The sequence below is a fragment of the Manis javanica genome, chromosome 5 (genome assembly GCF_040802235.1).
Source record: "Manis javanica isolate MJ-LG chromosome 5, MJ_LKY, whole genome shotgun sequence".
Taxonomy (NCBI): domain Eukaryota; kingdom Metazoa; phylum Chordata; class Mammalia; order Pholidota; family Manidae; genus Manis; species Manis javanica.
This window is the reverse complement of record NC_133160.1, coordinates 102022368-102037198: the sequence shown is the minus strand read 5'-3', so window position 1 is coordinate 102037198 and position 14831 is coordinate 102022368. Positions and strand designations below refer to the sequence as shown.

At 37.8% G+C, this 14831-nt stretch overlaps 1 protein-coding gene across 1 annotated transcript; it reads left to right on the top strand.

Annotated features, from left to right (window-relative positions):
- Positions 1-7518: 7518 nt before the first annotated feature.
- On the top strand, positions 7519-14122 carry DMP1 (dentin matrix acidic phosphoprotein 1). Its single transcript, XM_017667095.3, has 5 exons — positions 7519-7680; positions 8146-8193; positions 9813-9845; positions 10033-10080; positions 11736-14122. Exons 1-5 carry the CDS (start codon positions 7573-7575, stop codon positions 13107-13109), a joined length of 1611 nt encoding a protein of 536 aa, XP_017522584.2. The 5' UTR covers positions 7519-7572; the 3' UTR covers positions 13110-14122.
- Positions 14123-14831: the final 709 nt, after the last annotated feature.

Below are 14831 nucleotides of genomic sequence, written 5' to 3'. Positions count from 1 at the left end.
TTGTCCCCAGCCACTTTGGAGTCTGTGAATATAAGCTGCCATGGAGTGTGGTGATCAGTCTTCAAAATGGTCTCAACATTTCCTCTGTTCCCTGTACTTTCATTCTGCTCCTCACATCAAAAGGTAGAGACTATATCTCCTTCTGAATCTGGGGTGACTCTGTGACTGATTTGACTGAAGACTGTGGAGAAAGTAACATTTTGGGCAGTTCTTGGACCCTAGCCACCATGTGAAAAGGCCAGCCACAAGGTGAGGCCATATAAAGGAGAGCTGATGTATTCAGAATACAGTTCTAGTTGAACTCCCAGACAAGAACCGTGCTACCTTGAATATTCTATTCTTATTGAGTCCCCAGATGACTGCAGTCTCAGCTATAAGAGATAATAAAATGGTTGTAATTTTAAGATACAGAGTGGTTTGTGGTGGTTTGAGGTGTTCTTAATGCAACAATAAGTAACTTTTAAAACATTTAGTTTTGTTGTAGACTAAATTGTTGTTCATGGTTTTTGGTTTTGTTATCTAATTGCTCTGTTTTTATGTGGATATTTAGAGATTTTCTAAAACACTTTCTGCCAAAAATCTTCCCAGAATTCACTCTGACACAAGATTATAAGGTTCTTCTAGGACAGACCTCAGTCAGGCCCATGAAACCACTAGGGAGTATAATTCAGAACCAGAATGGAACATAGGGAATTTATAGCTTCCTCATTTGAACTTTAGTCTTCTAATGAGCTTTATATGAAAACAGAATCTTTCCTCATTTTCTGGCTCATATCCCATTGCATTTCATAGCTGAGAATCCACATATGTTATATTAGTTTCCTACATAAAGTTGGGCACCCCAGTTCTCTAGAACCAGGTTGGCAAGAGTATATCACTAAAATTTCCAACAATCATACACTTCCAAAGAAAATGTCAGAGTAAGTCATGTGGGTACTACAGGCAAGATAGTAACTTGGCCTATTTTAAAACCAATCCATTAATTCATAAAAATCTTGAGTGTTTATTATGACTCAGGAACCTAGGTATTAGGGCCCTGGGTATACACTAGTAAACAAAGTAAAATCCCTACTCTTGAGGAAGATAAGCTCTGGTGACTTATATTCTTTAAATACTTTTTCAGTGGCTGTTCTGCTGTTACTTGAGTGTGCTACTTGGGAGGTAAGCAACCCCACTTCCTACTCTCTATAGCAACTTCAGTACACTCCCTGAAGAGTCCTGACAAATACCATTTTACCCATTTCATTACACTTTCAGTGATGGCAGAGAGACTCTTTGAAATTAGAATTTCAGGGGGAAGACTAGTTGGGTACCATCCAGAGAAACCAATTTCTAAGAGTCACCAGAAGTAAAACAAAAACATGGCAAAATGTAGGGGGGTGGGGGGAATAATTGTTAGATCTAAACTATTTTTGATTAAAACAAAAGTTACTTATCGTGGTGCTTTAATATTTCCAACCACCATAGAATTCTATAAGTGGAGGCTTCATTAAATTAGCAAAAATTTTGGACCTTTGTGTATTTGTGAGGGTGGAGAGAAGAGAGAAAAGGGAGATGAGTGGTAGAGGTTGTTAAAAGATGAATAAGAAGGAAAGAATAAAAGCCCACATTCTCAACACCAACAATTCAGGCAAATCTATATTTTAGTAGGTTCTTCATAGACAATCTGGAAGTATACATTACCAGGAAACTTTCTACCTATCTGTTGACTCTCCTTTTCCCATCCTAGTGTCTGCTGGGATCTATCAGTAGGTGGAAGATACTGTAATTGTTTAAATGCTTATAAGCCTGTATGGATATGAATGACATATATTTAGAAATCAAAACAAAACTTTAGGAAGATCTTCAATTTAACGGAAACTAGTCTAGTCATTTGGGAACCACAAGAGCTTTTTAGGGAAAATCTGCCTCTGCAAGTTGGAGGAAGTGTGGGTGTACTGGAGTCCCGGTGACACCTTGTGATGTCAGTCACCCCAAGCCCAAGGTTGATTGGCTATGAAGAGCTGAAGCAGAGTTTAAATTCCTGCACCATCAGAGAAGTGTTCAGGACATCAACCCAATAGTGGCTTCACTTGGCATAGATTTCCTCTGTGAGGATTTCAGCCTGACTGTTTGAGACTTTCTGGGAGAAATCTTTGTGAACTGAAGAGGGTAAGACATTTTCATGATTTAATCTCTGAAAATGACTGCTGTGTTGTTTGGGAAATATTGAATATGTATACATGTTGAGAGGTATTACGCAATGCAGAGAAAGATAGAGAGGGCTGCACATTGGGTAAAAATGATCCCATTTCTTGTGTCTGCTTTTTATGCCACAGTAAGTAATGATATTAGGACATGCTAAGTCAATAAGAGTCAGGTGTTCTCTCAGTAATACTTTAGTTATATCTGTGCACAGTACTTCTGAAAAAGAACGTTTACTTAACAGGAGCAGGTGGAAGGTAATTTTGAAGTTTGGCTTTAATTACCAAAAAAGCAGAATTTTTACATTTAGGCTTCATAGATATAGTGATCATGGCCTACAAGACATTATGAAAGAATCTAAAGCAGACTGGCAAGACTTTCAAAATATGGTTTTTTAAACTAAGAACCTTTCATCTAGACAGCATCCAGTAATAGTCATTATGGACTGAGTAACTGAAAGAAGATGCTAAGACCACTGAAATAAAGCAAGGATGTGATAATTATAATGCTTTTGTATTGCTTAGCTGATTCATATTAGAATGATGCCCTGCATACAGTCAGCATTCAATAAATTTTGAATACAATTGTCTTTTAAAATATTCTCTGGTGTAGAAGAATTAGGAGTATATATACTCCTGTCCATGTGTATTTGTATTTGCTGCATTTATTTCACTTCTTCATCTATATCAGAAGTGTCTGTCTTCCAAAGCAGAGAATGGGAGCTGTGGTTAGGCAATGCATCCTGTATGACATCTAAAAGATCCCAAGTGTAGTAGTAACACTTCAAGCAATCCATCTTCTTCATGAGCAATAACTTATCATAAACCATACTTTCTGTCTAACTGAGAGTCAAGTAGAATATCCTACTTTGATCTGGTTGGTTAAAACATCTAAACAAACAATTTATTAGTCTACTTTACCTACCCCAAAATGGTGATGTCAACCAATGGCTCAGAGGCTTTCCAAATCTATATTTAATGTTTGGGCACCTTGGAGTTATTATACTGTGGTTGAAGGTATACGACATGGGATTCATTGTAGTTGGCCTTAAGACAATTACAGTTGGAAGGATTGGACATTTTTATTAGTTTATATCCCTGAATTCCTGATAAAATTCATATCCTGACCAAATTCCACTTTATTTTCAAAGAGTAATAATGAAACAAATTCTAGCTAGTGGAGGTTCTGGGTTCTGGGTAATTTTACTTTTGTAGGACCAGCTTATTATCATTATTACACACTACTGCACACTCAGCACACAGAACAGTGCCTGGCACCTAAGATATTATCAATGAATATTTGGTGACTGCTAATGAATACATACATTGTTCTGTATTACTGAGGATAACAGCCCTAAGTCAAAAGTAGCAAATTAAGCATAAGGGATTAAGCCTATGATTTTCAAGCTTTATTTTCTTCTTTTGGCTTATCCCTTTCATTTCAGTTTACATAAAAGAAGATACACACATTACAAGTGAATCTTAAGTTGGAGGAAATTCCCGAACAAGTTTCCTTACTTGAGAGCACAAAGGGTAGTTAGAGAGAGATGGGGCTGCAGTTACCTCCTCCAGATCCTGAACACTCTGGATCCTTTCAACTCTGGGATCACAATTCAGAAAGGCTGAATGTCTGTAATAAATATACTGCCTTCCAAACAACTAGAACACAAATTAAAGTTGTTGGTTTCCTTTTGTTACCTGCTATCACTGTAGAATGATAGCATTTACCATGCAGAAGTGACATTTACTAAATGTCAAAGAGGAATGAATTAATTTGGGAGTCCTGGATGCATATCTTTCAGGCTTGAGCTTTTTTGCTAATTTATTATTCAGAATAATGCCATTGCATATTTGCTTCTACTCTTTTTCAGGACAGTAGCTAAAATTTTTATAAAAGTTTGGACCTCTCATTTAGAATACACTTCACAAAAACATGCTTATTAAAAATACTAACTGAAAACCTAATATAAAGTGTTTAAAATCTGACTTTAATGTTTGATGGCAGACTATAATCTTTGGGAGTCAACATCAGGTCTCTCAAGACCGTAGGGTGTATTTTAGTTTATCAGATTTCCATTTGGGAGTTCATTTGCTTTAGGCCAGGGTGCTACACGGCATTTCTAGAAGCATGAGCCTTAGTGTATCTTTCTATGTTTCATAATACCCCATCCTCCACCGACCTTTTATTAAGGCTGGAATATTGCTAGTTTTTAGAGCATGATTAAATTATCACCCTATTCAAGTTTCACTCTGAAAATTAAAATGGTGAGTGGCCTAATTTTCATTTGACCTATGAAACCAAAACATTGGCAAGAGTTATTTTCCTAGTATCATATTTGGGAGAAACTTTCTTTAAGAAATGAACCTAAGGACTTAAAAAATAATGTTTTGATTATGGGAACCAGAGAGAAGTATAAGGGGAGAGAAATTTTCCTCTAACCTCTTCGGTTTTCTGGCTGGTTTAAGATTTCATTTGACAGAAGACAGGCTGACAGGGGAAAAGCAAACAGGTTTCATTAAAATTTTACATGTACAAGGGAACCTTCAGAAGATAATGAAGACCTAAAGAAGTGACCAGAGACAGAGCATAAAGCATAATAGCTCACCATTTAGACAAGGAAAAGTACAGTGGTGAAGAACTGACAAGAGAAAAGGGTTTGGCCTACGGGCTGTAGGCTGTAGAGGAGTGAGCAAGAAGAGAGCGTTAGTTTAACAAGGTTCACGTGAATCGGTTGCTCTCCACCTCGATTGTGGTGCTAGAATGTCATCCTTCTTCCTGGGACTTCTGGCATGCGAGTTTTATCTCCTGCTTTCAGAAAGTAAAAGGCAGATCGGAGGGCTCTCCCTGCATCTGCCGTTTCTCACGTGCCTTCTGCTCAAAACAATTTTTACATCAAAGAGGCATATTGGGGGATGCGATATTCTGGTTTCCTTCAGAAGCAGTATTGTGTTGAATGCAGCTTGTTTTAGGTGCAGCTGAGCATCTTCATGTGTTTTATGTGTTGATATTAGGCAAAAGATTTGAAAAGGAAACAGCATAAAAAACTTGAGGACCAATAAGAGCTAGGCCGAATTTGAATAAAAGAAAGAATGCAAATTAAGGATAGCTGTATTGAAGAGGGATAATGTTCATCATATACAATGAGAGGCTCTGTTGGGCCATTTGATCTGTATGAAAGTAGAAATGAGGAACATTCTCAGTTTCTTTATCTTAGGATTTCTATTGTTTTCTTGAACGAATTAAAAAAATTAGATGAATTCTTGAGCCCAATGTCTCAGAAATTACTCAGCGTATTCAGACATTATTGAACGATGTATTCTTACCTCTTCTATCAGAGGTTAAAATCATTTGGAGCACCTTAAAAACAAACTCATGTCTGTTCCTATCCTTAGTGAACAGATTTATTACTCTGTGGTGGAATCTGTGTGTTGGTATGTCTTTAAATTCTCCCTGGAGATAATAATATATAGACAGGGTTGAGAATCTCTGCCTTAGATCTTTTGTCACTAATATAGCAATATTTAGTATTTAAAGAAACTAATCACAAACAGTGAAGTCTGAAATAAGCTTACAGGATTTTTTGCAAAATGTATGGAAGTCCATCTGGCAAGGCTGTTAGAGCAGCCACAGGGCTTACTAGTGCAGGGCAAGTTATTTTCCCTTTAAATCATTTCAATGACTTTTTACTTTAGCATCTAGTACCTCTATTTTTAGATACAGAACAAATTGTTTTCCAAATCATCATTTCTTGAAGTGTGAACTGAAGCCATCCTCCTGGAAAATACAGTTTAATTTGGCATGTTTCACTCAGCATGATTTGCAAGCATATCCTAAACTTCTACTCTTCCCAAGATCCTTCAGTACTGTGAATGACACTTAAAGGACTTTAGCATAATCATGTATAATGTATGACTAAATGTAGCACAGTAGATATTGAGTTTCCAGAACTATAATATGAAGCTTGTCACAGTGCATCAGAATAACCCAGTAGTCACTAACTCTCAATAATTCAATAAATTCTGAATAAAAAAATACAGAACCAATCTATTTTGTCTAGACATTATGAATTTAAAAATGTGACTGAGAAGCTGTGTGTGTGCATGTGTGAAGACAATTGACCACCACCTATCAGTGTTACCAACAGGTGCGTTTCTTGGGGAAATATATTTGCCAAGCTGCTCTGCCACACTGAACTGCATAATTATAAAAGTGAATGGTCAGAAATTTCTCTATTCCTCTTTATTCTTTCCACCATTTATCATATTTCACATATTAGTGAAGAAGTGTTTGTTTATAAGCTCCTCACTGAAAAGTTTCCAATTTATCGGTTATAATTTATTTTAAAAATAGCTTTGTTATGATATAATTCACATATATGCTCTACCTATCTGAAGTATACTCTTCAATGGTATTTAGAATATTCACAGAGTTGTACAACTATTACCAAAATGAATTTTAGATCATTCTCATCACCCTCAAAATTTACCCCTTAGTTGTCACTCCCAAACCCGCATTTGTCCCAGACTTGGGCAAACAGTTATTTGCCTCTGTCTCTACAGATTTGCCTATTTTGGACATTTCTTGTGAATGGACTCATATGGTATGTGGTCTTTTGTGTCTGGATTCTTTCACTCAGTATGTTTTCAAGGTTCCTCTACTTTGCAGCCTATATCAGCACTTCATATCATCACTTCATTCCTTTTTATGGCTTGGTAATATTCCATTGTATACATATAGTCCATTTTTTATTCATTCATCAACTGATGGACATTTGGATAAGTTGGGATTTTTTTAAATAGGAAAAATCTGCTAAAAAGTTGAAGCATCTAGCTCCATCCATGTTGTTGCAAATGGTAGGATCTGTTTTTTTATTATGGCTGAGTAATATTCCATTGTGTATATGTACCACATCTTCTTTATCCATTCATGTACTGATGGACATTTAGGTTGCTTCCATTACGCTTAGTGAAATAAGCCAGGTGGAGAAAGACAAGTACCAAATGATTTCACTCATATGTGGAGTATAAGAATAAAGGAAAACTGAAGGAACAAAACAGCAGCAGAATCACAGAACCCAAGAATGGACTAATAGTTACCAAAGGGAAAGGGACTGGGGAGGATGAGTAGGAAGGGAGGAATAAGGGTGGAGAAAAAGAAAGGGGGCATTACGATTAGCATGTATAGTATGGGGTGGGCACGGGGAGGGCTGTGCAACACAGAGAAGACAAGTAGTAATTTTACAGCATCTTACTACGCTGATGGACAGTGACTGTGAAGGGGTATGTGGGGGGGACTTGTTAAGGGGGGAGCCTAGTAATCATAATGTTCTTCATGTAGTTGTAGATTAATGATACAAAAAAAAAGTTGAAGCATCTATATTCCTTTAGCATGCAGGAAAACATCTTCTGTCCTTCATCACAGGTAGAAGTGTCACATCCAGTTATGAAGACCAGCATCCTGCTTACGCTCCTTTGGGGGTTGTCCTGTGCTCTCCCAGTAAGTATCAGGGTAGGGATGCATGAAAAAAAATTTATATCTAAAATTCCATAATTTTCATTGGCTATGAGCCAAGGTCATCATGTATGTTCTAGTCAGACGAAATAGCAGCTTCTTAGGAAGCTGTTTTCTTTGAAGTATCATCCAAGTTATTCCTTACTCTGTTCAGTTGCCATTCACATAGCCATGACTCTAATGTTTCCTCCTTATAAGCAGTGGATCTCAAGGGGTCATCCCCAGACCAGCAGGAGCAGCATCAACTAGGATTGTGTTAGAAATGTACATTCTTGAGTCTATCTCAGACCTACTAGGGATGGGGCACAACAATCTGTGCTTTAACAAGACATCCAGGGGATTCTGATGAATGCTAAAATCTGACTACCACTACTCCTAAACGTGTAAAGTGTTAATAGTTGCTGGCTTGGAAATTTCTCTGTGTGCTGACCATGTGTATAAATATTCTAGGTAGCCAGGTATCAAAATACTGAATCTGAGAGCTCTGAAGAATGGAAGGTGAGTAGAAATAAGATTTTGAAGTATTTTTATTTTAATATGTTACTATTAAAATGTATATATAACCAAATTGGTGCCATTGCTCATGTTGAAACTGCTGATTAATGAATACATTAATAACCTAAGATACAGGTAACAAGAGCTATAATTTCTAGTTCATATAATGCTTTGACTCCAACTTAATAGTATAATTTGTTGAGGAAGCATTTTTCTATTTAGCTTATAATGGATCTGTATAGTACAAGCGGATGGCTAATAATGAACTAAAACTGCCCTTGAAAGATTAGGACTAGTAATCTGTTCTACCAGGAGATGTCTAACACGCAGGAGGTCAAGTCCTGTAAGGTGAGAAAAGAAAGAAGAATGAGAGGATACCAGAAGCTTTGGAATGATAGCTAATGTTCAGTGAGTGTTGACTCAGAATAATCCAATAGTCACTAACTCTCAATAATTCAAGAACCATTGCCAGGCACAATTCTGTGTGCTTTATAGGTATTAACTTTCTCAATCTTCACAACGCCCAGTGAATTATATGTTGAATTTATTCTCTTTTTATAAATGAGAACACTGAGACACAGAGAGTAACCTAGTATGTCTAGGTTACATGGTTAACAAGTAAGTGTTAGAGCCAGATTTGAACCCAGGTCACTCTGGCTCCAGAATCCACTCTCTTTACCAGTGTGTTTCCTCTCTCAGAAGGGGCCAGGTCTAAGTCAGTAGGTTCTCATGATTAGAACTACAAGTAAGGATTAAAAAGTATAATAAATAAAAGTGTCTTGCTCATTACCTTGCTTCCTGCTGGCATTTGCACATAAAACAGCTTGGATACAACACAGTGGTGGCCAGATAATGTCAGAGAGGGTCTTGCCCCTGCCTAAGGCTGGAACAAACATTGCAGGATTTCTTATAAGAACTTTCAGGTGATCTTATGTGACTCAAGAACAGTTTAATGGCTTTCTCATTTCAGTTTTGTCTACTATTGAATTTTATGAAGTACATGTTCTCAAAATGGATCATTTCTTTAGTTTATATCATATTGAATAAGATCATTCTCAAGATGCTTCCATAGGTATTAGCTGATTTCATATTCACAGCAACCTTGTGGAATAAGCACAGTGGTTGCTAATATTATTAATTTATAAATAAGAAATGGGTATCAGAGAGTGAAGCCAATTACACAGATTCACACAGAGTGATCTACCATTGCAGTTTACCCAAGATTTTGGGGTTTTCTGGAACATTTGAATTTCAGCACTCTCACCAAGATGGTTGGTTTTCAGGGTTAAAACCAAAACGAAGCATCCAATTGAGACTTAAATCTGGGTTCTCAGTTCCAATGCTATTTTTCCTATATGACATTTCCTTTAGGTTGTATGAACAATCAGCTTAAAAGAAAGTATATATTTCTCTATGTATCAGAAATACAAAAATCCTTTAGGTCTCTTAGTCCATTAGTCATCCCCATTCACTTTTTAGCCATTTCACCATAAAATGTCATTGTTATTCATGTAAATATAAAATACATATCTAGAAGCTAAAAAAATTTACTTAAAATTAACCTAAATATTTGCAATGACACAATCTTTCTGTGAAGGAGTAACTTGTTTCCCTTTTTACAGGGTAATTTGGTTCAGACACCAACACCACCTTTGGTAACTATCTCATTTACTTTTTTGTCATAAATATCTCATGAAGTGACTTCACTTTAACATTCTTCTCATGACCGTAGGCCATTTGGAAAGTAGTAAATCCAAGCCACAAGCAATTGATAGTATCATATGTTTTTTCTTTCCTCAGGAATTACCAAAAGTAAAAATAAACACTATTTTTTCCTCTTAGGAGAGCAGTGAGTCATCAGAAGAAAGTAAAGTTAGCTCAAAGGAACAGGTAATTAAACAGGCCTTTCTTAACTTTTTAGGTTCCTTAGGAATTGAAGGAAATGATGTTACATTAAATTACCTGACAACTGTTCTAAATACGGTGTTTTCTAGCCATTGGTCATACTGGCTAAATAGTTCCATAAAATAGGAAGGGAAAATGAGAGGGAGAATTCAGATGGAGACATGATGTTCATTCCATATTTATCACAGGGGCCAAACTATAAACAGTTTTGGCCTAAGTGTCCCCTCTAGTTAAAAGCACACACACACACACACACACACACACACGTAAAATTAACCTAAATATTTGTAATGACACAATCTTTCTGTGAAAGAGCAACTTGTTTCCCTTTTTTACAGGGTCATTTGGCTCAGTCTTTCTCTTTGAAGTAGTGTCTTTCTCAGAATGAGAAAAGCTGACTTAGCTTATATCCTTTTAATAAAAAACTTTTTTTTCACTTTTCTAAGACTAACTGTCGCTACTTGCTCAGCTATCCTATCATTTTGACCAAACTCAACCCTGTGGGGCTCCAGAGATTCCAGGAACCAGGTTTCTTTCTGAAGCTTTGATCCATGTTGCATTCAATACTCGACCAGAATTAAAAGATGAATTATTAGGCTTTTTACACCATTGACTAAAGTTTGTCAGAGGAACATTCTAGAAATTTATGCATAAAATTGGGGAAATGCTCTTGTCTGGGGATGGGATTTATTACCTCAGTGTTCTCAGAGCTCTCAAATGAGGGGAATAGTCCCTTCTTGAGAAGGGTGTGATATGTACCTCCTGAGATATGGAAAGCTAAACATGTTCTGTTCCAGCGTAACAGTGAAAATGCCAGCAGTGAGAAGAGATGCCATCATCCTGTACTCCTGATCAGAGTACAGACACTGATCAGTAGGGACATGTGGGAAAAGGAAAAAACATTGGCAAGAATGCTGTGATAGGGTATGCTAAAAAGAGCAGATTCGTCCAGAGCATAATAAATGAATATTCACAATCTTCCCTTATCTATACAGAGCATAGAGTTGCTTTACTTACGGGGATGATCTCTCTGAGCTCACTTACAACTAAGCTGCCTTGGGGGTCATCCTAGTAGTGGTCTTCTAGCTGAATTCTCTGCCTGTGTGAATAAGGTATAGACCCAGTTTGGGTGAGATGTATGCCCTACTATAATATTTTGCTTTCTTTTTAGCTAAAGGTTTCATCCTCATACTCTTAATACATTTTGCCCCTAGAGTTGATTAGAAAAAAACCCTCAACATTTGGGTCATTTAAAAATCACCCAGTATTTTTAAAAGCTGTTGTAAACCAAACAATTTAATAAGTATTATAAATCAACTCATTAATTTACAAAAATCCTTTGAGGGTTTCAAGAAATCAATATGATTTAAGTGTCATAAACGTAATTTCTATAAAGCCAATTTTGGAGAAAATATTTGCAGCATTGAGTGAATTGTGCCTATTTAAGATGGGATGATGAATTTCAACTCCCCTTCCTTCCTCTTTAGCCTCTGGTAGAGATATTGAAAAGTAGTCAAACTGATCATGGGTTAGGAGGGACATAGGAAGAAGAAAGCAGAAAGAGCTTAGCTGGGCACTAGCTAACACCCTCTTTATCAGCTCCTGGAGTACTGACCATGTCTGTTAACCCCCACCTCCAGGCAAATGAAGACCTCAGTGACAGTGATGAATCAGAGGAGGGCCTTGATGATCACCAACATGTACACAGACCAGCAGGTGGCCTCTCTAGGAGTGGAGGAAAAGGAGATGATAGAGATGATGATGAAGATGACAGTGGAGACGATACCTTTGGTGATGACGACAATGGTCCAGGACCTGAAGAGACACAAGGAGAAAACTCCAGATCCAGAAGTGATGAAGACTCGGCCGACACTACACAGTCTAGGGAACATAGCTCCCTGCGAGGGGAAGACAGTGTGCAAGATATCACCAGCGAGAGCAGGGACCTTGACAATGGGAACGAGGTGAGCAGCAGGCTGGAGGGAAGTGACTCCACTCAAGAGAGTGAGAGTGAGGAGCACTGGATGGGAGGTGGCAGTGAAGGGGATAGCAGCCATGGGGACGGCTCTGAGTTTGATGATGAAGGAATGCAGAGTGATGATCCCGACACCGTCAGGAGTGAGAGAAGCATCTCCAGAATGAACAGTGCCAGTGTCAAATCAAAAGTTTCCAAAGGAAACAGTGCTGAGCAAGCAGGTACTCAGGATTCACATGACAGCCAATTAGTGGAGTATCCCAGCAGGAAATTTTTCAGAAAGTCCCGTATTTCTGAGGAAGATGACAGAGGTGAGCTTGATGATATCAACACAGTGGAAGAAGTCAAGAGTGACTCCACAGAAAACATCAACTCCAAAGGAACTCACCTCAGCCAGTCCAGGGAAAACAGCAGGAGTAAATCTCAAGGAGAGAGCGAGGAGAGTCAGTCCCAGGAAGACAGTCAAAATGAACAGGACACCAGCAGTGAGTCTAGTCAGGAGGCTGACCTGCCATCTCAAGAAAACAGTAGTGAATCTCAGGAACAGGTAGTGAGTGAGTCCAGGGGTGACAATCCAGATAACATCAGCAGTCACTCAGAAGAAGATCAGGAAGAGAGTGACTCCAGTGAAGAGGACAGCTGGAATGAACCCTCCAATTCAGAAAGTAAATCCAGAGAGGAGCAAGCAAACAGTGAACCCAGTGAGAGCCTCAAATACTCAGAGGAAAGCCTGGAGTCTCCTGAGGAGGAAAACAGTTCAAGCCAGGAGGGCCTCCAGTCTCACGGCACCTCAGCAGAGAGCCACAGCGAGGGAAGCCAGTCTGAGCAGGACAGCCAGTCTGAGGAAGATGATGGCAGTGATTCTCAGGACAGCAGCAAATCAAATGAAGACAGCAACTCTTCTGAGAGCAACTCAAGCAGTGAGGAAGATGGCCAGTCAAAAAACACTGAGATAGAAAGCAGAAAATTAACAGTTGATGCTTACCACAACAAACCCAATGGGGATCAAGATGACAATGACTGCCAAGATGGCTATTAGTATCAGCCTTCTTAAGAAGTGGCTCTCACATAAAGGAGTCTTGCTGGGTGGAGAGTAAAGAAACCATTGTAACTATAATTTATTGATGTTTTTATCAGAAGGATAACCAGAGACCATTTCTTTCTGAAAGAGTATGCTGGACATTATACTTGTTTCTAGGGTGTTACCAATCCATTGAGGTTTAAATAAAGTGGACTTACACTGGAATACACTCAATGAGAAGGGAAGCAAGGGAAGATGTGCATTATAGCCTCACAGCTGACTTAGTTCCTAACTCATTAACCTAACAAACAGTTATTGAGGTTCTACTATGTACCAGGCACTGTGCTAGGTGCTGGGGATATAAAGAAGCTAAAACTTGTTTCTTGCTCCTGAGGAGCTTAGAGAGGGATAAATAAGGCTGAAGAGCTAAAGAGGAACACATGAGGAAAATAAGAACTATTACAATCTAGTGTGGTGAGTGCTATCACAGAGCCATGAATAAAATATATGGGAGCACAGAAGGTGGGACCAACTTTGCCTTGGAAAACCAGGGAGAGCTCCATAGCAGAAAGATGCTTGAATTGGAGAGTTACATAGGGTTTCTTCATTGATGATGAGAAAATTCTATTTATTCTTGGGATAAGCAGTAGTAAATCCCATATGATTAAATATTTAGTTTATAAAACTACTTCTAAATTGTAGCACAGGAATGTGTTTTGGATAAGCAAAACTTTTTTTCTTCAACTGATTTATCTGATGTTTTTTGTGGAACACCCATGAATACTGCCTTGCTAAACACAGTGATGACATGGAAAATTGGGTGGGGGAAAGTAGTAGAAAGAAATCCCTCTCTAAATAGATAAGTTTTAGCTTTATTTTTTCCCTAACATCAATCTATGTGCAATGTTAGAAAAACTATTCTGACTCCTTTACTTATGCTGCACATAGCAAAACTGTGTATAAAGAATTCAATTGATTTTCAGACCAAATGCCCTTTGAAATGTTACCTCAACATAAAATATTTGTTTTATAATAAAGCTAATAATATCTTGAAGAAGCATGTGCTTATTTTTTATAGTAATGTTGGAAATAGTCATATTATTATTAGGAAGTACTTGTATTAAAGAACTCCTTTAAAACATGACAGGATTGTTTACTAGCTTTCTTCCATTCAAAAGGAAGATTTTCTTAATTTATTTCATGAATATTTATTTATAATTCAGGTAGCACTGTGATATTACTTTACGTATTGCTTACATTTCACCAAATATGTCTGTCATAAATAACAGAAAAAATGAAGCAAACTCTCAACTTTTATTAAGGCCACACTAAAAGATCAGGTTATTTGGGTTAATCATTAGTTTTTGCTATCTCTCAGACTGCCATTTAGGTAAACTCTGGGAACTACAGGGAAATATATTCCTTACTATTTTTATTGCCTTGAAGGAAACTACTTCACGTGTGTTTAGTCATGTTTCCACTGGAGTACATAATAATTCCCCTACAATGTTATTTGGAGAATCAAGAAGACTTTCTGACCTTCAGTCTGACCCTTCCCATCCTTTACATAGCTCTGATCCCTCACAATGTCAACGCTGTGGTCACATGGGGAGATCTTATATATATATTCCCTAACCGTCTCCCTTAAGATTTTAATTCAGCAGGTCTGGAGTGACACACAGAGTTCTGTGTTTTCGGAAAGATCCCAGGAGATTCTGAAGTGGCCCATCCATATACTTA

What these genes read in the sequence shown, in the direction of transcription:
- DMP1 (XM_017667095.3), top strand. Translation starts at nt 7,573, where the DNA reads ATGCAGGAAAACATCTTCTGTCCTTCATCACAGGTAGAAGTGTCACAT. An exon ending in AGACACCAACACCACCTTTG is followed by an intron (nt 9,846 to 10,032) that starts GTAACTATCTCA and finishes TTTTCCTCTTAG; the next exon opens with GAGAGCAGTGAGTCATCAGA. An exon ending in AAGTTAGCTCAAAGGAACAG is followed by an intron (nt 10,081 to 11,735) that starts GTAATTAAACAG and finishes CCCCACCTCCAG; the next exon opens with GCAAATGAAGACCTCAGTGA.